The sequence below is a fragment of the Lepidochelys olivacea genome (assembly GCF_965140295.1).
Source record: "Lepidochelys olivacea isolate rLepOli2 genome assembly, chromosome: 7".
Taxonomy (NCBI): Eukaryota; Metazoa; Chordata; order Testudines; family Cheloniidae; genus Lepidochelys; species Lepidochelys olivacea.
In genome coordinates this window covers 42,142,659-42,168,134 of record NC_140417.1, presented here as the reverse complement: position 1 = coordinate 42,168,134, position 25,476 = coordinate 42,142,659, and the positions used below count along the sequence as shown (strand labels likewise).

At 43.5% G+C, this 25,476-nt stretch overlaps 2 protein-coding genes across 2 annotated transcripts in view; one reads left to right on the top strand and one right to left on the bottom strand.

Annotated features, from left to right (window-relative positions):
- Nucleotides 1-8,117, bottom strand: part of LOC311523644 (uncharacterized protein) — a 40,771-nt gene extending 32,654 nt beyond the window's left edge. The window contains exon 1 of the mRNA XM_084633840.1: nucleotides 8,042-8,117. Coding sequence (XP_084489966.1) covers nucleotide 8,042 — 1 coding nt within the window. The 5' untranslated portion in view covers nucleotides 8,043-8,117. The remainder of the gene's footprint in view (nucleotides 1-8,041) is intronic.
- A 4,873-nt stretch (nucleotides 8,118-12,990) lies between these two features.
- Nucleotides 12,991-25,476, top strand: part of SHISA5 (shisa family member 5) — a 45,038-nt gene continuing 32,552 nt past the window's right edge. Inside the window, exons 1-3 of the mRNA XM_084634053.1 lie at nucleotides 12,991-13,394; nucleotides 19,894-20,062; nucleotides 23,589-23,663. Of these exons, the coding sequence (XP_084490179.1) occupies nucleotides 13,334-13,394; nucleotides 19,894-20,062; nucleotides 23,589-23,663 (305 nt within the window). The 5' untranslated portion in view covers nucleotides 12,991-13,333. The remainder of the gene's footprint in view (nucleotides 13,395-19,893; nucleotides 20,063-23,588; nucleotides 23,664-25,476) is intronic.

Here is a 25,476-nt window from a genome sequence, read left to right as displayed (position 1 = left end):
TACAGGGAAGTAGAGTGAACCAAGGGGCAGGGGTTTTCATCAAGGAGAAACAAACAGAACTTTCACGCCGTAGTCTAGCCAGTCATAAAACTGGTTTTCAAAGCTTCTTATGCGCACCTTACCCTCCTGTACTTTTCTAACCACCCTGGTGTCTGGCTGTGCGTAATCAGCGGCCAGACGATTTGCCTCAACCTTCCACCCCACCATAAACGTCTCCCCCTTACTCTCACAGATATTGTGGAGCGCACAGCAAGCAGTAATAACAATGGGAATATTGGTTTCGCTGAGGTCTAAACGACTCAGTAAACTGCGCCAGCGTGCTTTTAAACATCCAAATGCACATTCTGCACTTGCTCAGCCTGTAGTTGAACAGCTCCTGACTACTGTCCAGGCTGCCTGTGTATGGCTTCATGAGCCAGGGCATTATGGGGTAGGCTGGGTCCCCAAGGATAACTATAGGCATTTCAGCATCCCCAATGGTTATTTTCTGTTCTGGGAAGAAAGTCCCTTCCTGCAGCTGTTGAAACAGACTAGAGTTCCTGAAGATGTGAGTGTCATGTACCTTTCCCAGCCATCCCCCATTGATGTTGGTGAAACGTCCCTTGTGATCCACCAGTGCTTGCAGCACCATTGAAAAGTACCCCTTTCAGTTTATGTACTCGGTGCTCCGGTGCCAAGATAGGGATATGGGTTCCGTCTATTGCCCCACCACAGTTAGGGAATCCCATTGCAGCAAAGTCATCCACTATGACCTGCACATTTCCCAGACTCACTACCCTTGATAACAGCATCTCAGTGATTGAGTTGGCTACTTGGATCACAGCAGCCCCCACAGTAGATTTGCCCACTCCAAACTGATTCCCAACTGACTAGTACCTGTCTGGCGTTGCAAGCTTCCACAGGGCTATCACCACTCGTGAACTGTGAGGGCTGCTCTCATCTTGGTAATCTGGTGCTTCAGGGCAGGGGAAAGCAAGTCACAAAGTTCCATGAAAAGTGCCCTTACGCATGCAAAAGTTTCGCAGCCATTGGGAATTGTCCCAGACCCACAACACTATGTGGTCCCACCAGTCTGTGCTTGTTTCCCAGGCCCAGAGTTGGTGTTCCATGGCATGAACCTGCCCCTTTACCACATTCATGTCCACACAGCTGGGGCCTGTACTTTGAGAGAAGTCTGTGTCCATGTCCTCATCACTCTCCTCACCACGCTGCCATTGCCTACTCGCCCGCTTTTGCAGTTTCTGGTTCTGCACATACTGCTGGATAATGCATGTGGTGTTTAGAATGGTCATAACTGCCGCGGTAATCTGAGCGGGCTCCATGCTTGCCATGGTATGGCGTCTGCAGGAGAGCAGTGTGGCAGCGGAAGCGGCAGGTGGATGACGATGCTGAGAGCAATATGGCACCCGCATGGAAAAAGGCACAAAACGATTGTTGGCTGTTGCTTTCATGGAGGGAGGAGAGCAGCCTGAGGCAGAATGGCCCCCTCAAGGATTGAACTCATAACCCTGGGTTTAGCAGGCCAGTGCTCAAATCACTGAGCTATCCCTCTGCCAATATTCCAGGCAGGACTGAATCTCCATTAGACAAAACTTAAAGAAGAGAATGACCTGAGTCACTCCATTTATGTCCAGGCGCCCCAACAGACCTCACCAAGATCTGCCAGGAGCACCCAAGTCTGCCCAGGAGCCCCAACCGACCTCACCGAGGCCAGCCAAGAGCACCCAGGAGACGACGAGGACGGCTACCAGTCATAATGCACCATCTGCTGCCACAAGGCAATGAGCTGCTGCTGTGTAGCAATGTAGTCCCGCATCTGCCAGCACCCAGGAGACGTACAGTGACGGTGAGCTGAGCAGGCTCCATGCTTGCTGTGGTATGGCATCTGCACGTGTAACCCAGGAAAAAAGGCATGAAACTATTGTCTGCCATTGCTTTCATGGAGGGAGGGGGGGCCTGATGACATGTACCCAGAACCATCCGCAACAATGTTTTTTGCCCCATCAGGCATTGGGATCTCAACCCAGAATTCCAATTGGTGGCGGAGACTGCGGGAACTGTGGGATAGTTACCCACAGTGCAACACTCCGGAAGTTGATGCTAGCCTCGGTACTGTGGACGCACTCTGCCGACTTAATGGTCTTAAGTGGAGACACACACAATTGACTGTATAAAATCAATTTCTAAAAAATCTACTTCTATAAATTTGACCTAATTTTGTAGTGTAGACATAGCCTCAGATTCACGCTGCTCAGGTGTAAATGAATTCATAAGGCACAAGGCAGTGGAGAATAAGGTCCTCCAGGACCAAACTCCACCCTGATTTACACCGTAAACAGGCCTAATTAAATTAATGGAGTTCCATAGGCTAAATTAGAGTTGTCTTTGGCTATATATTTTAAAACTAAACCAATGAAGTTCTTGCGGGCTAGAAAGTATACCAATTCCTGGAAGATTAATTATTGTTTATCTGGCTACTCTATTACTTGTATTTTACCATAACTTTCTAGAGTGAATTTTCAACCCCCATTAGTAAAAGCTGTACAATGTTTTACATCTGCAAACATCAGCCCATGCATTTTGATTCTCCTGTGACATACCCTCACTCAGCACATGCAGAGAATGACTTGGCAGCTTGGTAAGTACATAAGAATGGCCATATTGGATAAGACCAATGGTCCACCTAGCTCAGTATCCTGCCTTCGTACAGGGGCCAGTGCAGAGCCTTCAGAGGGAATGAAGAGAACAGGGCAACCATTGAGTGATCTGTCCCCTGTCATCCTGTCCAGAATCTGCCAGTCAGAAGTATAAGGACACCCAGAGCACAGGGTTGCATCCTGGACCATCTTGGCTAATGGCCTCTATGAGCTTCTTTCTTTCTTTCTTTCTTTTCTTTCTTTCTTTTCTTTTTTTTTTTAAACCCATTTATACTTCTGGCCTTCACAACACCCCCTGGCAACAAGTTAAACAATCTGATGGTGCATTGTGTGAAGAAGTACTTCTTTTGATTTATTTTGAACCTGCTGCCTATTAATTTCATTGGGTGAGCCCTGGTTCTTGTTATGTGAAGGGATATAACACTTTCTTATTCACTTTTTCCACACCATTCATCATTTTGCAGACCTCTATTTTATTCCCCCCACACTTGTAAACCTCTTTTCTAAAATGAACAGTCCCAGTCTTTTTAATCTCTTATCAAATGAAAGATATTCCATACCTTAATCATTTTTGTTGCCCTTCTTGGTAACTTTTCCAATTTTAATATCTTTTTTGAGATTAAGCAACCTGAACTGCACATAGTATTCAAGGTGTGGGCATACGCTTGTATGCTTTTCCTCTGAAATTCCCACTGATTAGCACTGGTTCAGCTCCACTAGCGGTAGCAATGATTGGAGCACTAGTGCAGATGAGGCTCCAGGAGTCCTCCAAAATTCTAATGACCTTAGTCCCTTATACCACTCAGGTCTAGAGGTCATTTTGATAAAAATGTCACTGTCCTGTCCATGCCAGCTCTCCCACGAGTGGAGCTGCACAGATGAGCTCAACAGGGAAGATGCCCCAAAAAGGCTAATCAGAAGTAGCAGTGAGGGATAATACAGATAGTAACAACCAAAGGTTAAGTAGCTTTATTGAAGCCATTACTCTAGGCAGAGGAGCAACTAACCCTGATGAAACTAGTAAATGAAGCTGCTTACTTTCTATTCATTGCAGGCTATACAGTGCAAAAACATCTAATGGTTAGAAGAAAGGACTGGGAATCACAAATTGAGTTAAACGCTCTCCATTCTACCAACGAATTGCTGTGACTAGAGCAAATTGCTTAACTGTGCCTCACTTTCCTCTTCTATAAAGTGGAGTAACATTCCTCCTGAGGGTGCTGAGGATTAGATATTTTATATCCCCAGCTGAAAGATGCTATACCTGTGCAGAGCACTTGTAGAAATGCTGTATTACTGTCAGGGTCAGATTAACTTTTCTTGGGCCCGGTGTCAAACATATTTGTGGGCCCCCATGGGGCAAGGTGCAGGGAGGTGGGATGGTCAGTCTCCATAGTGAAGGGAAGGCTGGAGGTAATGAGGCACAGCACAGCAGGAGCAGCCCCGCTCCACGCAGCCCAGCAGAAGGGTACTGTTTATAAACCTGCAGCTGCCAGACACACACTGGCCTTCCCAGCCCTGAGCCGTCAGCATACCCCTTCCCCTTGAGGGCGGGCCTGCACAACACCACCCCCTGCCCAGTGCCCCACCCTTATGCCCAGTGCCCCCTCTCCCAGAAACCTCCACCACAGATCTCTATGCCTAGCCCTCCCCCCTCCCTGAGACCTCCCCCACTGGCCTCCCACCACAACTGCACAGCACCCTGCACACCACACTGCTCGCCATCACCCCCTGCCCATAGACCTCCACACTGCCCACCACCTTCCTCACAGTTCCACCATCACAGCTGCACAGCACCCCATATTCCTCATGGGATTCTAAACAAAAAAATTAAAAATTCTGCACATAATATTTTAGAATTCTGCACATTTTGTTTGTCAATAAATAAATGTGGAGGCTCCAATATGGCAGTGGAGAGCACAGGCCTCTGGTTGCATAGAGTTGGGAGATTACCCTGCAGCCTCCCCGACCCTACCTCTCGGCAGGGACTCCCCGACCCTACCTCACCAACACAGTGCAAGGGCCAGGCCTACCCCAGAAATACCCTGAGACCCTGCCCCCCTGTGCCAGCTGTACAGGCTCAGCCCAGCAGCAGGATCCAAGTGCAGAGGACTTAGTGTGGGGGGATCCAGGTGGGGGTAAGAGAGTTCTCTGTGGCGCAATCTGGATGCGGGTGGCTCAGTGGGAGATCTGGATACACAGAAGCTCATTCGGGGGTTTCAGGTGCAGGAGCTCTGCAGGGGATCCAGGTTAACGGGCTCAGCCAGGGTGGGGGGAGTCTAGGAGCAGGGGAGGTGGGGTTCATTTGGGTGGGGGTCCAGGTGGTTGGGGCTCAGTGGAGAGGGTATCTGGAGGGGCTCATCGGGGTGGTACAGATGCAGGGGAGGTGGGGCTTGTCAGGGTGAGAGTTCGATGGGCCTGCTTAACAGGGGACCCCAGCTTCTGCCAAGGGGATGCCGCATGCTGGGCTCCACCTTCCCTCCTACCCCTGCTTCCTTCATCCCCTTCTCTTCCCCATCCCAGGCCCCTTCCCCACTGCCTCATCTTCTCCCCATCCCACCCCTTTTGTCCCCGCTGCCTCTTTCCCCCAGGCCCCACCTCCCTCTGCCCCCGCTTCCCCTGCCCCCTTCTCTTCCCTATCCCATGCCCCCTCCCCACCGCTCCATCTCCTCCCGACCCCCTTCTTCCCCAATGCCTCTTTCCCCCTAGCCCCAGCCTGCCCCTGCCCTTTCCCACCATAGGCACTCACTGTTGTACAGAAAACAGGATGGCTCCCAGCACACAGAAGGGGAGCTCAACCAGCACTAGGACTCAGAAAGTGGCATCTTCTGAGCAGCACCCTCTTTTTTCAGTTGGGCAGCTCTGCGCTTGCAGAAAGCGGGGGAGGCAGTGGCGTGTGACTCCGTGTGCCCCCATGCCTCGCCTCTGTTTGCGGGCACTGCCCCCCAAACTAAACCCATGGGTATGCTCAGCTGCCACTCCCCTCACTTTGCTTTTCGGTCACTTTTGAAAGGAAAGAAAAGAAATCTGCAGGGGATCTGTTTTCACTCCCCCAGGAGTACCCCACACAGATCCTCCAGAGACCCACTCTCCCACGCCCTTCCTGCCCCCAGCCACACTCACCGGCCTGCTGGCGCCATGGTAAACCCGGTACTGATTAGTGTTAAAGTACTCCAGGAAGAATATTTATTTGTCTAGTGCTCTGCTGTGGATGAAACCTTACAGATAGTAAGATACTGTCACTAACCTGAGGGGCTTATAATCAAGAAGATTACAAAAATATTCCATAGGGTTCGGAGTATATCAGTGGTAGGGATAATTATACTCTGGGAGTGTAATTTTCTGGGGTAGAGAGGACAAGGTTTTTTTTCTGTACATTCATTTGAAAATCAGTTACACTTGCTGGAATCCTGCACCACTGCAGAGACAGGTTTTAATTATTCAGTTGCACTCCTTATGAGACAAGTGGCACAGCTCCTGTTTCACTGTTAAGTTCAGAGGCTAGCTTGTCTGAAGGTTGGCACGTACTCTATCCCTGTCTCTGAGCAGAACTCCCAGTGATATCCGGGAAATTCTGCAGAAATACTGAATGGAGAATAAGGGCCACTAGTGCCAAATCTTGCAAAGAACTGAGTACCCTCAGCCCTGCTGGCGTCAGTGGGAGTTGGATATTGAGGCCCAAATCAGGCCCATAATCCACTCCCTGAGGGTAGTAGTGGAGTGGATATTGAGTCTGAAACCCAAGAATGATAGTTACTTTGAGATCTGCTGGGTTTCATGAATGCCATAAGTGTCCGTACTGATTTTTTGTATGGTTCCCTCTTGCTCCCAACTGTATTTAGCAATGCTATATGTGTAGCCTGACCCAAAGTTGGGAATATATCATTGTAAACTTGAGGATTAACAGGTTCTTGTCCCAAGATCAGGCCCAGTAAGATTATTGCAAAATCATCATATAATTTGGGAACCCCGATGTGAACAGGTGCAACACTCACACCATAGGAACTCTCTCTCTCTCGATAGATATAGATAGATAGATAGATACAAATATGATTTCTTAATAATTTAGCAAAGTTATACACACACTTAAACTCAACAAGGCAGATAGAGATAATACAGAAAGTACATTTGGGCATCCATACTTACACCCTTATCTTTCTTAACCTACTTAACCATTATCTTACATACTTAACCCTTATCTTTCTCTTCACCATCCTTGTCCTCATCTTCCCCGGTGGCCATCATTCTGGGCCATACCAAGGTCTACATCTCTCCACCCTTCTGCTGTCCCTGGGACGTTACTTTTATAGTAGGTTACACTGATGCTGCCTTGTCCAATGCATATTCAATAGAGGTCCTTATTTGTATTTCCACCCCCTAAGGTGTCCGTTTGCTATAGGTTAGTATATGTATGATGTTCCATATTAGCATACACGTCAATTTGTTGTCATGTTAGCTTTGCGGTCGGACATTCTGTCTGGAACTTTCTGTATGTTGGTGTGGGTGGCTGATGTCGGTATTCTGGACAAAATTCCCCCTCTTGCATGCTACTTTCAGTTTCCTATAACTTATGAGTTACTTAAATTTATCTATACCAAAGGTTATAGGCCTCAAGCCTCATGCTATCTACTAAAGCCAAATCTTACAGAATAAAAGCCTGTAGGTTCCTTGCATTACTACTAAATATAATAAAGCAGAATAACAAAACAATGAATATTAATACAGGTAAGCTGGCCCACTGGGCTACATATGGTAACAAGGGCGGCCAATGAAATTCTATGTTCTCTAGTACACCAGACTTTTGGCATAGACAAAGCCTAAATCATTTTTTATTAATCCTCTACTGTGCCTGTAACGTTGTCCTCAATGGTGCTTTGGCCACCACTGTGATGGCACATGCTCTGAGACTAACCATGTTTGTCCATCACTACATCAATATGTTCCAGTGGACTAACAGTGTTGATAGGAAGAACTAGTATAGCAGCTATGTTGGTTCAACTAGTCCTCCCAGTGGAATCCCACAAAACTCTTAGCTACCCTTCAGGCACTACTTTATAACTTAAAAATGCTTGGTTACCTGTCAAGTTGGCTGCATACAGGCCTGAGACAATTGTGGCTGCTCAGCTCTGCCTCCTCCTAACACTGTTCATGATGAATCTAATCTGAGTGCTGCCCAAGTATCAGGCTGAAGTCAGCTGCCCTGTGCAGCTGTCTCATCCTTCCGTGACACCTCAACCCAAAAATCAATAAAACAAATAAGCATAAATAAAACACAGCTTGGACATCTACCTTTTAAAAAACATTAAAAATCTCTTCTCCTTTGAGAGTGCACCAGAAAAAGCCAGGACACAAATCAATGGCTGATAAGTAAAGAAGACACTCACTTCATGCACTCACTTCACTGGGGATTGCTGTAGCTGTCTAGGTCCACTGCCCCAGCAGTGTCTCATTTCTGAAATCTGAAAGAGAACACAACAACATTGTCATCAAACCTGGCATAAAGTAACTTAAATTTACCCTGCCTTCCCACTTTCCTCCTGAGAAGCGGTACATCCCCTGCTGCTCTACTGCATTATGTGGTGAAGGAGACAGCGACACTCCACTAGTTGATGGAGCAATATCACCTGGAATCAGAGTATTCCAGTCTTTTTCCTAAAGAGAAACATTGGAGAAAGAAACCACTAGTATAGCAACAAAATAAAACACAACCTTCTCCACAAATAAAATAAAACTCAATTATTTTGGTGGAAAGAAATGAATTAAATCAAGCACTACACTTCAAAAACCAAGACCAAAAGTTGTCAGTGCTTACAGTGATATACACTGGACCTCATGGCCCACAGGCAATCTAGCAAGTGGTCCAGAGGGAGCTGATGAGTCTTTTCCATGGCATCTACTCTGCTGCATGCTTGTGCTTGCATAGTCGCTGATCCTGGTGACACACATGTACTGTTGTTGATTTTTTTCAGGAAAGAACTGACACATTCAGTGTAACAAACAATGGTCAAGAAGTCTAAATAGACAGTGGATATAATGTACTTGTTCAAAGGAGCTGTGCTGGGCTAAGACACAACAACCTATACACCCAACTGTGCTTCCATATGTGGATGTGGTGCACTGTGCATCTGGAACAAAATGGCTAGTGTGGATGCTCTACATAACTGCTGTTTGCAGTGGTTCAGTTAGTGTAGATGCCTGTTCCAGATACACTCTAGTGTTACCTTTCTGATTCACATGCATAATGGTGGTGGTGAAGAGTTTGCTCATGTTGTGGTAGTTTAGATTTTGTGCCCTTTTTTTTTTTCTTGACTTGTGTAACTTTCCCCTTAGTCTCACTTTGTGAAAAACTCCTGGAGGGCTAGAGCAGGTGGATCCTAGGTGTTATGACTCAGACTCCTGGCTTCCTTGAACAGTATTATGCTTTTATCTCAACAAAATGTGTTTTATCCTTGGCTTAGTGGCTGGGTTGTAGTAATTTGCACACCGTTATCTTGATGCAATGAATTATTTTAATTAGAATACTTCCTTTAACACAATTTTATGCATGGGAGGTGCACTTGTCCTGAGATGCAAATACCTTTTATATACTACCTGGGAAGGGGGTGTGGAAGAAAAAATAATCATGCTGACTTGTAGTAAATAAACTTGTTACCCCAAATACTGCTGGCAAGTGTAAATTCCACTTCCTGACCCAGCGGCGATGCGCTCCTAAAGGAAGATCAGGTATTTTTGCCATCACACCCCTTAGGGATAGTGCTATGGCAACAGTCCTGAAGTGTGGTTGGAACATTGCAGGTGGAGGCTGCCTAGGCCATTACCCAAGCCAAGGTTGTTAAAAGCCCTCTGTTGGATGGGTGGGTTGCAGGTGCATTGTCATTACAACCTCCCTTCCAAAGGAGGACATTCTACCACAAAAGGCCCTGGATCATGTTGGCAGAAACTGGTGAAAACTAAACTGAATCTAGCCCATTATGTGAAATTTTGGCCCTTGTACTTTTGCCCCAGTTCCAAAATCCTGTAGACATGCTTTTTGTGTATAGGCACCATTATTTTAGCACCTTTTAAAGGAAAACTGTTAGAAAATGTACGTGCAATACTGCAATGCATGCAAGCTAAAGAATAACTTTACTTTTTGCTTCCTCTTCTATTCCCTTCCCCTTGTCTATCCAGGATCTACTGGAAACATGAACCTTCTTAAGTGCTATGCCAACCAAATCACTGCTTCCATAGTTGGTGTTCCTCACTTTTGGGATGGCCTACGAATTCAACCGCAGGCTCAAATGTGTGTGGGTGGTTGTGGGGGGGGACTGGATTCCACTCCACATCAACTTTTCATTTATGAGCTTGGAAATTGATTTGGAATCTAGGTTACATGGACTTATTCTCTGCTTATTTTATTTCAGTAGATTTTAACTCACTATTGTTAAAATTATATCTAATTTTCTTTGAGTTAGGCACCTGTGTCATCAGTGTGGTTATGTAAATTCTGTTGTTTTGATTCAGCTAATCATGGTAATACTGTGTTTTAAAAATACACTTAGAGGAAAGGGGCCTGTTATCACTTCACTTAATGATACCACATTGGTATTATTCTTTCTAACCTTCTAATTAATCAGGATATTCTACTTTGTTGTAGTTTGAGATTATTATTATGGTTTGATATCTAAAACGTCACTGCTTTGTGGGTACAGCATCCAAAAATCCCCATTTTAAAGCCAACTTTTAAATATGAGGGTTTCTTTCCCTATTTTTATGTAGCAATGTAAACTACAATATCCTGGGTAAAGGAAGTCTGTATTTTAAGTAACTCAGTTATCTTCCCTGCTCCAATATGGCAGGGTATAAATAGAGCAATAGCTGACATTACATCATTGTTGCCTTCTGCACAGATGGCTAGGGACCTGAGAGTTCAAGAAAAGGGCAGCCGGAATTGAAACCTCCCAAACCACAAAACTACAGTAAGGTTCAGACATGGAATACAGATCTTTCTTTTTAGAAATACAACTACAAAAAGGAAAGAGCATTTAAAGCTGCTGCCACACTTTTCTCTCCTAAAGACAGGGTAAAAAAAGGAAGTGAAACAGACTGGGTTGGGGGAGGGAAGAGTCTTCTCTGCCCACTTCATTTACAAGGTTTGCAACGACTGTAACTCTTCAAAAATTTGTCTTGAAACCACATCGCCCTACACCAAAGTCACTGCAACCTGGTAAATGGTATACACTATCTTTGTAGAAACAAAGCAATTAATGTCCATTCAGTATTATGGAAATGACTTACTGAAATGAATCTACAAAAAAGGCATTTATTTGATAAAATCAATGTACATTTGAAAAATACTAAAATAAGCAAATCATTGCATGAAAATCTTTGCAGCTGTAAAGAACACCAATAGAACTGTTGGACCACCTGCCATATAGAAGCAGGCAGTGCAGATACCCATAGCAAAGTGAATTAGAAATGGGGGATTTGAGGTTAGCTCAAAGGCTGCTGTTGTGCTCCACAGAAAGGTCACAGGTGGCCTTCAAAATCTTAAATTAGCCTTTGCTATCAACATTGTCGCATTGCATAGAATAATCAAGCTTTCGTGTACGTGCAAACAAGTGTTTGGCAACTCATGCAATTTTACTGCAAGTCTTGCAATATTTGGTATGGGTATTTTTCCCAACCGTCCAGGTCCCAGAAGGCTGTGTCACTAAATGTGATTCTAAGCTTGCATTTAGAATGAAGTAAGTTTATAGTCCTTGTGGTTGTAGAGATGCTTGAAAATGCAAACGCTAAAAGCTCAAAATAAAGGCTGTCACGCAATTAAAAAAATTAAGCGGGTAATTAAAAAATAATAGAATACTACTTATTTAAAATATTTTCAGATGTTTTCCACATTTTCAAATATACCGAGTTCAATTACAACACAGAATACAAAGTGTACAATGCTCTCTATCATGAAAGTTGAACTTACAAATGTAGAATTATGCACAAAAAATAACTACATTCAAAAACAAAACAATGTAAAACTTTAGAGTCTGCAAGCCCACTCAGTCCTACATCTTGTTCAACCAATCACTCAAACAAATTTGTTTACATGGGCAGGAGATAATGCTGCCCACTTCTTGTTTATAGTGTCACTTGAAGCGTTCGCATGGCACTGTTGCAGCCGGCATTGCAAGATATTTACGTGCAGATGCGCTAAAGATTCAAATGTCTTTTCATTCTTCAACCATCTATCCAGAGGACATACATCCATGCTGATCATGGGTTCTGCTCAATAACAATCCAAAGCAGTGTGGACCGACACATGTTCATATTCATCATCTGAGTCAGATGCCTCCAGCAGAAGGTTGATTTTCTTTTTTGGTGGTTTGGATTCTGTAGTTTCTACATCAGAGTGTTGCTCTTTTAAGACTTCTGAAAGCATGTGCCACCCCTCGTTCCTCTCAGAGGAAGGCACTTCAGATTCTTAAATCTTGGGTCGAGTCCTGTAACTATCTTTAGAAATCTCACATTGGTACTTTCTTTGCGTTTTGTCAAATCTACATACAGTGAAAGTGTCCTTAAAACGAACAACATGCTGGGTCATCATCCGAGACTGCTATAACATGAAATATATGGCAGAAAGTGGGTAAAACAGAGCAGGAGAGGTACAGTTCTCCCCCAAGGAGTTCAATCACATTGAATTAACAATTTCTTTTTTTAACAAGCACCATCAGCATGAAAGCATGTCCTCCAGAATAGTGACCAAAGCATGAAGGGGAATACAAATATTTACATATCTGGCACGCAAATAGCTTTCAATGCAGGTTACAAAAGTGCCATGGGAATGCCTGTTCTCACTTTCTGGTGACATTGTAAATAAGAAGCAGCACTTGTGTGAACTTAGTCTGCAACTGCAAATATTTATTATTTGAAGGATTGACCCATGTTTACTTGATTCCTATACTAAACTCCATGATAAACAATAAAACCACCCTAGGACTGATACTTATTCCGGCACCAGGGGAAACTAAAAAGAAAAGTGCCCACACTGGAACCCTGCATCTAAAGCTCTTTGAATTCTGGGGCTGGGATGCGCGAAGAGCCAGCTCTCTCTGAGGTCCCTTCTAATCCTATGAGGGGAATTTGACGGAGGGGAGTGTTACGATCCCGCTCTCCTCATGTTTTAAACACTGCCAGCGTGCACCCTCCAGCTCAAAAGGGCACAGGACCAAAGGGACCGGTTCTATAATTTGCCTCAATCCGCAGCTAAAGTTGCAGCCTGGATCTCCCAGCTTCCTCGAGAGGAAGGATTGCCTTGGCGAAGGTCCCAAGGCACGGAGGGCTCTGTGGCGCGGGGGGGGGGGGGAATGAACCCAGGCATCCCGGTGCCCAGTTCAGTTCTCCCCCCGCCCCGCCTTGTCCAGCTCAGGTCAAGTGGGTCGGGGCAGGGCTTCTGCTACCGCCCGCGGCGCCTCAGGCTACAGGCGGGCGTGCATGGACCGCCCCCACAAGGGAAGGAGAAGGGGGCGTTGAGCTGGTAGGCCGGCAGGCAGACGCTCGTTACTCCTCCCCTCAGCCAGGCAAGGGGCGTCTCTGGCGAACGGAGGCCGGGGCTCTGGGGCGCTCCCCCACCTCGCTTGAAAAACAATCACACACCGACCCACCACCGAGCAGCGGCTGCCGTCTGTCCCCCGGAGGCAGGATCCATGGTTCCCGCAAGCGGTTGTAGCCTCCTGGCCTTCAGCTTCCTGCTCCTGCAGGCCGGCGGTGAGTGCCGAGCGGGGGTCGGCCGGGCTGAGCAGAGTCCGCTCGCCAGAGCTTGGGGTGGCCCCGTGAGGGCTGCTCCTGGTGAACCGGAGTGTGGGGCGCGGAGGTGCTGCTCCCCGAGGCGCTTGGCAGGGGCACCTTGTTGGGAACCCTCCTTTCAAACTCCGCCGTCCCAGCTAGGGAGCCCCCCCTCGCGCCTGGCTGGGGCGGGAGGAGCTAATTTCAGTGCCGTCGGGGGCTTGGTCTTGTTGTCTTCAAATGTCCCCGTCAGGGCGACACTCGCTCTTCAGCCTCCCATAAATACAGGAGGGGCAGTAAAGGCAAGGCTCGCCGCCCCAGCTACTGGTACCGCTGTAATAGGGACTTGCGGGAGGCAAGGCGGGAGAATAGTAAATACTCAGTATTTACTCGGCAGCAAGGACTAAATAAACTTTGTCTAGATACTGGGAAACACTTTCTCGACAGTGAGATCCATTAGATCATGGAATAGACTCCATAGGAGATCAATGAACACCGTAATAGCCGAGTCATTTAAAACTAGATGAAGCTTTGGAGAGTATCATAGGAAACAATCTTGCCTTGGCCTAGGCACTGAGAAGGGGTGACTAGATGACTTCACAGGAATTGTAATGAACATATTCATTCCTGATCGATTTCTTAACAATATTGAATATTACATCTTTTCATTCTGAATATAAATGTTGTGGCATGTTTGGTCCCAAACATTTAGGTATTAACATTAGGTAGGATTCCACCCCTCCCCACAAACAGCTGCTAATGTAAAAACCCTCTCCTGTGCATCCAGTCCAGTTTCCTGTTTGTCCTAATACATGGGAAGCTCAAATAGACCAGAAGCATATTTGCAAGTGGCCCTGGGGCTCTTCAGAAAATATACTGGCTGCCGTTGAGCAGGGGTACCTGGTCAAGATGTCTTAAGGCCCCTTTACCACAAGAATTAGAAAAACAAAAATGTTCAGAACATCAAACAACTCTCTTTTTCAAAACAAAAAAGAAACTGCGGTAGAAGGCTATGGTTCCCCAAGAGAATGTTTTAGTAACATCAGTGATCTTGGGGAGTAATGGTTTAACATGTGAAAACTAAGATGCGCTTTACCTTGTGCTACCTTGTTGCAGTGTTTTTTGGTTTGGGGATTTATTTTTCTCTTTTATTTTTTTACAGTGGTAACATGTTCTGAGTAAACTACTGAGCAAAAAAGTCACAAGGCTGTTAATGTCATATCATGATATTAATTTGGAAGAACTACAGTCACAAATAACACTGGTGACTAACACTAATCTAGTTAAGATTTTCAAACATGACTAGTGATTTATGGGACCTCATTTTTATTTATTATTTTTTTGCTAGTACTAGAAATCTTTAAAGGGACCCATTTCTTTAAAGAAGGGGGGTGCTTAGTACTTATGGAAATTGAGCATTTTCAAGGTAACTAAGATTGGGCATCCAAAAAAATCAACACATAAATGTCAAGGTTTACAAAATTGGTTTTAAATTTTTCATACAGCTCTAATAATCTATTTCATGCAAAGAAAACTTTTGATCTGGCATCAGGCATAAATGGAAAATATCTACAGGAAAGGAGCTTAATTAGGAAGACTAGCTGGCTTGGAGCTCAGGAAAAAGTCAAAGTTAAAGGAGCCTCAGCTTTTCCTTTACATCAAGGTCATCACTCTCAGTGCAAGTTAGTTCAATTCATTTGGGGGGGGAGGGAGAGAGAGGAATATTCACAGATATGTTTTTAAGCTTATTAATCAAGTTAGCTATGAATTGTGTCCAAATTGACTTACTGACAGTATAATAAAAAACATCTGTTAGGAGTGGTCCTGAAGGAGTTATGGTAACAACTATGAATACTATACTGACATGAATCTGTTCTTGAACAGTAGTAATTGGTGATTGGATAAACTCTTTATCAGGGAATTGTCCCATCAAATAACTCAGCTAAATTAGATGATTTTTAGGTAAGAACATCTGGGGATAGTTGATGCAATTCAAAAAAGGAGAACTACCAATAGGCTTCTTAGCAGACATGCCAAACTCATGAAAAAAACACAGAAATTGGGCTTGTTTTAAGCTTAATTGGCTTGTGAATTGCGTGTTGGCTAGTTTTTGGCTTGTAGCTTATTGCTTCTTTTTTTTTTTTATCGGCTCCGGCAAGCAGGGGTAAGGGGGGGAAGAGTCAGGGTCGCACAGCGGGCCCTCCACAGTCCCAGACTGCACACTGGGGGGATCTAGCCACATAGAGTGTTGGGGTTCTTAGGGATTGGCTTGTTTTGCAATGGGATTAGCTTGATTTTTGGCTTATTGTGAAAGTCAGGGTGTTTATTTACCATGTGAAAGTTGGCAACTGTGCTTCCTAGCTGTTACGTTGACCACTCTGTTATATCCCTTCCCTCCCATCCCCACCTGATTTTAAGCTCTTCAGAGCAGGAACTGTCTTATATTTTAAAGAACACCTAGCACAATCTAGACTGTGGGCGTTAATGTGGTCGAAATAATTAGTAATGAAGCTGAGGACGTTATCATTGACAGCTTAGTTTATTTAAACTCATTTGTCAATGAAATTAATAGGGCCTTGGGAATAACAGGGAGTTGAAAATAACTGAGGATCATATGTAGTTTATTATACCTTGCAGTTAAATTAAACAATAAATTTACATTGTTATAGTAGTCCTTCCTGCAAATGTGTTTCTTGTCTATTTTAATTTAGTATAGATTAGAATGTACCTCTTCTGCCTTTATTTTAACACTCTACAATTTGTTTGCCTCTGTACTCAGGCCTGTGGTAATCCTGGATAAACCCTTTTGTTTTTGTCTTTACGCAACACAGAAGTAATATATGTGGAAGTATCTTAATTGCTTTGCAATTCCTTATTTTAGACAGAGGAAGGAGAACAGTTTATGATTTTGCTTCCTACACAAACATATTTCTTCATTCAATAAGAAAACCATTATACCAGAAGTGAGATCATATGGGCACAATTTGCAGAAGTCTTTAGAAGGCATTAATAAACCAGAATTTCCTGTTACCTTTTGAATATATCTGAGTCTTCATATCTGGGTGGTGGTTTTGGTTTTTGTGTTGTTAGTTATTTCTCAGAATTAGAGATGGATAAAATATTCAGATGAAGATTAGTATTGGAGAACCATGTAATGAGGGAAACAGAGAGAGGAGAGATTATTTAAATTACAGCAGAATCCGTTTAAAATACAACAGTAATAACTTCTTAATCTCTTAATAAAATATGTTAATTTAATATTTTAATGTACAATAACTCAACATCCTTATTCAGAAGATACAGACTGTCAGAGGAACAATAACAACTGAAATAATTTGAGATCCTCAGATAAAAAGGTGCTTTAAGGGCAAATTTTTCTACCATCATTTGTTAATTCACAATATGATATTACCCTTGGTTTGCAGATGGTAAACTGAGACACATAATTTGTAACGTTCACATGGTTAAACAGTGAGTCAACACAAATATCAAGCAGGGAATAGAAACCAGGAAATATTGTTCTCAGTTCCATGTTGCAACAACGAATCTGGTTACTCTCTTCTCAGAGGTAAGGTAATCTCTAAATCCTGGATCCAATCAAAAGGAGACAAACCTAAAACCATAAAAGTCCAATAACGGGATAGTCCCTACCATCTCATTTATTGCCATATTAAGTTGGGTGAAATGGGGTTGCCACAGTTTCAATCTTTCAGTAATACTGTTCTCATAGGTTTTTTGTTTTTAACTAAATTTATTTTAAATAATAGGTCCTGACATGTGGTTATACTGGATGCTTTAAAATATGGCTAAAGAAAGTGTCAAAACCGTATAGACTATTAACAGAAATATATCTTGAAACAACAAAAATAGTTCAGTATCAAGGAGTTCTCTCCTCTGCCCACAAAATGTACATCCCTGGTCTTCACACTAATACTTAACTCTAAAGTATGTTGTGGAACCTGATAAATTGTAAAGCTTCTTGAAATCCTCAGATGCAAGGAGTGAAGTATTATCAGCCTCCAGAATGTGAGCTGCCAAAATATTAAAGATGACCTTAAAATGGGAAGGATGAACTGAACTGTCTTTTAGGTATAAAAATATGTAAACTGTATGCAACGTTGTTGTTGTTGTTGTTTGTTGTTTTTTAACAGTAGGTATGCAGGTCTCTTCTATCATGTGAGACTCTGTACTCTAACTGTGAAATTGACTTCACAAGAGACCAGACTTAAAATCCCTTGCCTTCTCAACTACTTTGACTTTAAGTTGGATCATATAAATTGCCTACCTAGCGCCAATGCATAATAAAAATTGGAGAGAAGTGATGGCTTGGTTAAAGCTGAATCACCCCATACCTTCAGTTAAGCTAGGGGTGGCCAACCTGTGGCTCCAGAGCCACTTGTGGCTCTTCAGAAGTTAATATGCGGCTCCTTGTATAGGCACCGACTCAGGGGCTGGAGCTCCAGGCACCAACTTTCCAGTGTGCCAGGGGGTGCTCACTGCTCAACCCTTGGCTCTGCCACAGGCCCTGCCCCCACGCCACCCCTTCCCACGCCCTCCTCTGAGTCTGCAGTGCCCTTGCTCCTTCTCCTCCCCCCCAGAGCCTCCTGAAGGCCACAAAACAGCTGATTGGGAGGTGCAGGGGAAGTGCTGATCGGTGGGGATGCCGGTGGGCAGGAGGCACTGGGAGCCGAGGGGGAAGCTGATGCGGGGGGCTGCTAACGTATTACTGTGGTTCTTTGGCAATGCACATTGGTAAATTCTGGCTGCTTCTCAGGCTTAGGTTGGCCACCCCTGAGTTAAGCTGTGAAAGCTCAGAGAACACCTCTGAAACCCCCTAGCCAAAGGAGAGACCAGATGATGTCTTTATTATATTTCTAAAGTTAACGTGCAGGAAAAACCATAAAATAAACCTTTCATTCTTTATACATGATAGATAGAAAAAGGAACAACATCGAACAAAACAAAACATAACATAAAATTCTTGCAGATCACCTTGAAAACTGGGGGGACCAGTCAATGAAAGATTTTTGTCATTGAATTCTGTAGGATTGGGATTTGCCCCACAGCTTTTTAAAAGATACAGATCCATGTGGGCATCTGAATCTATAGTACATGTTACTCTGATGCATCTTGTGCATCAAATCAAATACCTGGAAAGATTTTATTAAAAGTTTTTCTTTTAACACTGATTTTGGTACTCATGCAGCATTTTTAGAAGAGCCCTGATTGGCTGATAAAGTTGGTACCATGATCCTTGAAAGTCATTGCTGTATTTGCTAGCCGCCATTGTGATGAAAATAACACTACAAGGAATGTCTATAATTTTATTTTCAAACAGTTTTCTCCTTTATGTGCCTGGGAGAACACTTGGAGAGAGCTAACCTATCTTGGTTGGAGAGAGCATATTATAAATGGAAAGACTGAAGGCTAAGAACTCACCTTAGCTCTGATGGAAATCATTAATTTAGAAGACACAACTGAAGTAGTATTTATTACATTCTGATATGATGTTGCGGATGACAATAAGGTGGGGGGAGAGGTAGATACACTGGGTAAGGATGGAGTTCAGAGTGACCTAGACAAATTGGAGGCTTGGGCCAAAAGAAATCTGATGAGGTTCAACAAGGACAAGTGCAGAATGCTGCACTTAAGAAGGAAGAATCCCATGCACTGCTACAGGCTGGGGACTGACTGTCTAAGCAGCAATTCTGCAGAAAAGGATCTGGGGATTATAGTGGATGAGAAACTGGATATGAGTCAGCAGTGTGCCCTTGTTGCCAAGAAGACTAACGGCATATTGGGCTGCATTAGTAGGAGCATTGCCAGCAGATTGAGGGAAGTGATTATTCCCCTCTATTCAGCACCGATGAGGCCACATCTGGAGTATTGCGTCCAGTTTTGGGCCCCCCACTATAGAAAGGATGTGGACAAAATGGGTGAGAGTCCAGCGGAGGGCAACGAATATGATCGGGGGCTGTGGCACATGACTTACGAGGAGAGGCTGAGGGAACTGGGCTTGTTTAGTCTACGGAAGAGAAAAGTGAGGGGGGATTTGATAGCAGCTTTCAACTACCTGAAGTGGGGTTCCAAAGAGGATGGAGCTCGGCTGGTCTCAGTGGTGGCAGATGACAGAACAAGGAGCAATAGTCGCAGTGCAGAAGGTCTAGGTTGGATATTAGGAAACACTATTTCACTAGGAGGGTGGTGAAGCACTGGAATGAGTTACCTAGGGAGGTGGTGGAATCTCCGTCCTTAGAAGTTTTTAAGGCCCGGCTTGACAAAGCCCTGGCTGGAATGATTTAGTTGGGGTTAGCCCTGCTTTGAGCAGGGGGTTGGACTCGATGATCTCCTGAGGTCTATTCCAACCCTAATTTTCTATGATTCTATGATATGATACTAGATGAGCTGACAGCTAATGTAGATACATCCAAACATGTTTGATTTTTAAATGTCTGACTGTTGGTTATTTCCTTATTTTCAGCTTTGGGTGAATATTGTAGGGAATACACAGATTCTGATGGACGCACATATTCTGAAAAATCCTGCCCACAGTTCTGCTGTGGAAACTGCATCAGCCGATATTGCTGCTTGGATAGGTCATATAAATTTGGAGAAGATGAACAATTTATGTGTAATGTGCTGGACGACAGGTATGTGACAAACTCAAGTGTGTGAGCTAGTACATTTTTTTTTCTGCATACCAAAAGATGATAGATAAGGGTATATGATTTTATAGTTAGAACAAAGAATTTGAACTAGGTCCCAGAGCTGTAACTAAGCATTTTAGCGCCCCGGACAAGCAAGCATATTTGCACCCTCTACTGTTTTTCTACCCCATTTTTCCGCCCTTGTAGCTTTGCGCCCTGGCCAGCTGCCCCACTCGCCCTGTACTGGTTACGGCCATGGTAGGTCCTTCAGGTTTTAGCCATGTGTAGTGGGGTAGACACTCACTCCTGCCCTGAAGGGCTGAAAAGCCAGCCCTTGGAGAGGGCTGGGGCTGTGGGCTAGAAGCTGGGCTGATTGGGGAAGTAGCTGCAGCTGGGCCATACCCCAGTCAGGCCACAGCTGGCCTGTATAAGAAGGCCAGGGCAGCCAGGAGTAGTCAGTCTCTCTCTGCCTTTAGAGGGAGAAGGGCCTGGCTGCTGGGGAGCTTGAGAGAGTACCTGGGGTGGAGCAGGGCTGGGGGAAGGCCAGAGGGGCTGGGGAGCGGCCAGAGGGGCTGGGGAGCTCCGGCCTGGAAACCCCCAAAGCTGTTGGCCTAGAGTAAGGCCAAATAGGTACTGGGCTTGCAGGGGGAAGCCCATGGGTAGGCAGAGGCAGCAGGTCCAAACCCATCGCCTGTGATGAGTGGCTGATACACTGCAGTCTGCCCAGGGAGCGGGGCTAAGTGAGGACTGGCAGTAGCCAAGACTGAGGTGAAGTGGGGATAGTGGGTAGGGGGGGGTTTCCCTGGGTGGGGAGACCCTGAGCCTGAGGGGCAGCACCCCAGACAAAACGGCACCGGGTCCGGGAGGGGCACGGGGGCTAGTGACAGGCGGATTACCAGACGGCAGAGGGTGTTCCAGAGGCTGGTGAGCTAATTCCCAAGGATGACCAGCAGGAGCAGCTGCTGGGTGCATCTGTGCCCGGTTACACCATGTCACTGAATCATGGACTTCAGTAAGCCTTATTTCCTTAACAGCATTTGACTGGTGGGTAAACTGAGGCTTAAACTCTTGCCTACCTGACAGGATTGTAGAATTTGTTGAATGTTTGTTTGCAACACTTATTGGAAACCTCAGATGAAAGCAGTGGAGAATTAGTCCTTTTGCAGTATAAAGCAGTTGCATAATACTTCTCAAACATGGAGAAACTAGGTGCTTAAATTTTAAATTGTGACCTAGTGTATAGTGTTTGTTAATATGATAGCATAAAACAAAAAAAGAGAAATAAGACATCGCTTTGCAAAGATCATTTTTAGGGCTTTTCAGCGATAAAGTTAATCACAATTAATTGTGCAGTTAAAAAATTCATCGTGCGATTAATTGCGCTGTTAAACAATAATAGAATACCATTTATGTAAATATTTTTGGATGTTTGCCACATTTTCAAATATATTGATTTCAATTACAACACAGAATACAAAGTGTATTATAAACAGTTGCATTGTAGAAATAAAATAGTATTTTTCAATTCACCTAATACAAGTACTGTAGTGTAATCTTTTTATCATGAAAGTTGAAATTACAAATGTAGAATTATGCACAAAAAATAACTGCATTCAAAAACAAAACAAAGTAAAACTTTAGAACCTACAAGTCCACTCAGTCCTACTTCTTGTTCAGCCAGTCACTCAGACAAACAATTTTGTTTACATTTGCAGGAGATAATGCTGCCCGCTTCTTGTTTACAGTGTCACCTGAAAGTGAGAACAAGCGTTAACATGCCACTGTTGTAGCTGGTATTGCAAGATATTTACGTGCCAGATATGCTAAATATTCATATGTCTTTTTATGCTTCAACCACCATTGCAGACGACATGCGTCCATGCTGATGATGGGTTCTGTTCCATAACTATCCAAACAGTGCAGATCGAGGCATGTTTATTTTCATCATCCAAGTCAGATGTCACCAGCAGAAGGTTGATTTTATTTTTTGGCGATTCAGATTCTGTAATTTCCACGTTGGAATTTTGCTCCTTTAAGACTTCTGAAAGCATGTGCCACACACTTCAGATTCTTAAATATTGGGTCGAGTGCTGTAGCTATCTTTAGAAATCTCACATTGGTACCTTCTTTGTGTTTTGTCAAATCTGCTGTGAAAGCGTTCTTAAAACGAACATGTGCTGGGTCATCATCCGAGACTGCTATAACATGAAATATATGGCAGAATGTGGGTAAAACACAGAGCAGGAGCCCTACAATTCTCCCCACAAGGAGTTCAGTCACAAATTTAATTAATGTATTATTTTTTTAACGACCGACATCAGCATGGAAGCATGTCCTCTGGAATGGTGGCCAAAGCATGAAGGGGCATATGAATGTTTAGCATATCTAGCATGTAAATACCTTGCAATACTGGCTACAAAAGTGCCATGCAAATGTCTGTTCTCACTTTCAGGTGACATAAATAAAAAGTGGGCAGCATTATCTCGCATAAATGCAAACAAACTTGTTTGTCTCAGTGGGTGGCTGAACAAGAAGTAGGACTGAGTGGACTTGTAGGCTCTAAAGTTTTACGTTGTTTTGTTTTTGAGTGCAGTTATGGAACAAAAAGAAATCTACTTTTGTAAGTTGCGCTTTCACGATTAAGAGATTGCACTATGGTACTTGTATGAAGTGAATTGAAAAATACAATTTATTTTGTTGTTTTTATAGTGCAAATATTTGTAATAAAAATAATGTAAAGTGAGCACTGTACACTTTGTATTCCGTGTTGTAACTGAAATCAATATATTTGAAAATGTAGAAAAACATCCAAAATATGTAATAGATTTCAATTGGTATTCTATTGTTTAACAGTTTGATTCAAACTGTGATTAATCGCAATTAATTTTTTTGAGTTAATCGTGTGAGTTAACTGCGATTAATCGACCACCCTAATCATTTTGTTACTCTGTGCCAGTGTTTACTGTATGTGGGGGACTGCAAAAGATTAAGAATTAAAATAAGTAGACTTTTAATGACGTGGCAAGGATGAAGATGGGTGCTATTGGTTTCATTTCCCTTACTCAGTTTTCAAAAGTTTGGGGAACAACTGCTTGGGACTGTCCTGATTAATATGCACATCACTGTGGCTTTTCACCATCAAAAGGATGATGCCTTTGAGAACAAGAATGCAATACTTTGTATCTGTCTGGCATTACTTTAAAGTAACCTCTATTTCTGTTAACCAAGCCAGATCAAAATGATCTTGAAAATGAAAATGAACTGGATTTCATCTGGCTTTATATATTTTTCCTATTCGTGAGCTCAAGAGACTATCTTGAGCTATCGTACTCATGGGAGTAGGCATATGGTTTCTCATGTGCACTAGGAATCCCAAAGATAATACACTGACTTCTGAAGAGTGGAAACAAGTCCAGTTTTGGTTGGATTGGCCTTTCCCCTGTGCATGAAATGTCATTGCGAAGGCATGGAGTACTTGGTAAAAAGAACTTAAATTCCACTTTTGAGATGTGTATCTGTCTTATTACAGGACATATCAACCCCTCAAGGAAGAAACGTTGAAGTTGCGTTCACACTTTGATGATGACTGGGGACCCGGACCCAGGTAAATAACTTAAGGCTTACATCTGTTTTTATCAAAGATACTTTATTAATGTGGTGTATACAACACATGCAAAATGAAAATACTGATAAGTCACGCCACAGTGTTCTCAAGATTACTGTATATTTTAGTTTATATGAAGAAGTAGGGACTTGGAGATAAACATTGCATAATGTTAGTTTAGGCCATAATCTCAATAGTATGTAATTTTCCATCTTGTTTAGTGAATGGGAGTTTTTCTAAACCATTGTTGTTCTTTTACTATATTTAAACATTGGCAGACTTTTTTAGCATCTAGTGGCTAAATTTTAAAATGCTTCTTTCATTTTAAGAGTCTAAATATTTCTGGCATTCTCTCTATATAGAATAGAGAACACTGATAAAACTGGTAATACTTCTCAAACTGGTAAAAACTTGAAGTATGCCTGCCTTACTACTAGTAGCGTGGTTTGGTTGGTTGGGTTGTTTTGCTTTAAGTTTGTTTATTACAGTGCCCATAAGAGTGTTAGTCTTTTATTTGTACCATTCAATACCTATCTTCTTGCACTGAACCAATTAAAACTTAATTTTGGGTGTGATGACTAAAGGAGGTAGAGGAAGAACAAGGGTTACGCTAATTTAGTGATGAGGACTGTGATGTCTGTCTTATACAGCTATATCCTGTGGTTTTCTAGCTTAAATATGCGCACACCTTCATGGCTCCACTTAGTTTATCTAATACTACTTAAAATTGACTCTCTGCTTATGAGCATCATGAAAGAAGAAGGGATTTGAATGAGTTAGGGTCAGTGATGAGGCGGCCAACAATAAACTAGAAAGACCAGAATTGGGAGGGCATTCCATGTATATGGAAGTGTGAAAAATGGCACAAAAATGATTCTGGGAAGAGTAGGCAAATGTACAAGAAAGCTGATATAGTTGGTGGGAGGGGACAACCGTAATAAGAAACCGCTGGATATGTAGGCAGAGGTGGAGTTAAAGGTCTTGAAGATGAGGATGAAGATTACATTTGATGTGATAGTGAAAGGCAAGCTAAAAAGGTGATGACATGGTGTGTTGGTTTAGAGAATCTGTCTGTATTTAACTTACAAATTCTGTTTGATATTGGGGACTCAGTTTGTCAGTCTCGGGCTGCAAATTCCATTCTGAATGTGGGGCTAGTTGTGGTCCCTGTCTTTTTAGTTCTGTGTTGGTTTGCAAGTCCTAGGGGTGGTGACACAAGAAGGGCAAAAAGAAAAGGAGTACTTGTGGCACCCTAGAGACTAACCAATTTATTAGAGCATAAGCTTTCGTGAGCTACAGCTCACTTCCTCAGATGCATATCGTGGAAACTGCAGCAGGCTTTATATATACATAGAGAATATGAAACAACACCTACTCCCACCCCACTGTCCTGCTGGTAATAGCTTCTATTACCAGCAGGACAGTGGGGTGGGAGTAGGTGTTGTTTCATATTCTCTGTGTATATATATAAAGCCTGCTGCAGTTTCCACGATATGCATCTGAGGAAGTGAGCTGTAGCTCACGAAAGCTTATGCTCTAATAAATTGGTTAGTCTCTAGGGTGCCACAAGTACTCCTTTTCTTTTTGCGAATACAGACTAACACGGCTGTTACTGTGAAACCTGTCATCAAGGAAGGGCAGTCTACAAGTCCGTCTTTTGAAAGGGTCAACCCTGGCCCAGACAGAGCAATGGGATAGCTGAAGTCTAGGGGGAAACCAGTTGTCTCCAGCTTCTCAGTTCGGACTAGGGTTTGGAGAATGGAAAATCCCCAGCCACAGGACAAAGTAACTAGGTGTTGGCGGTAGAACTTAC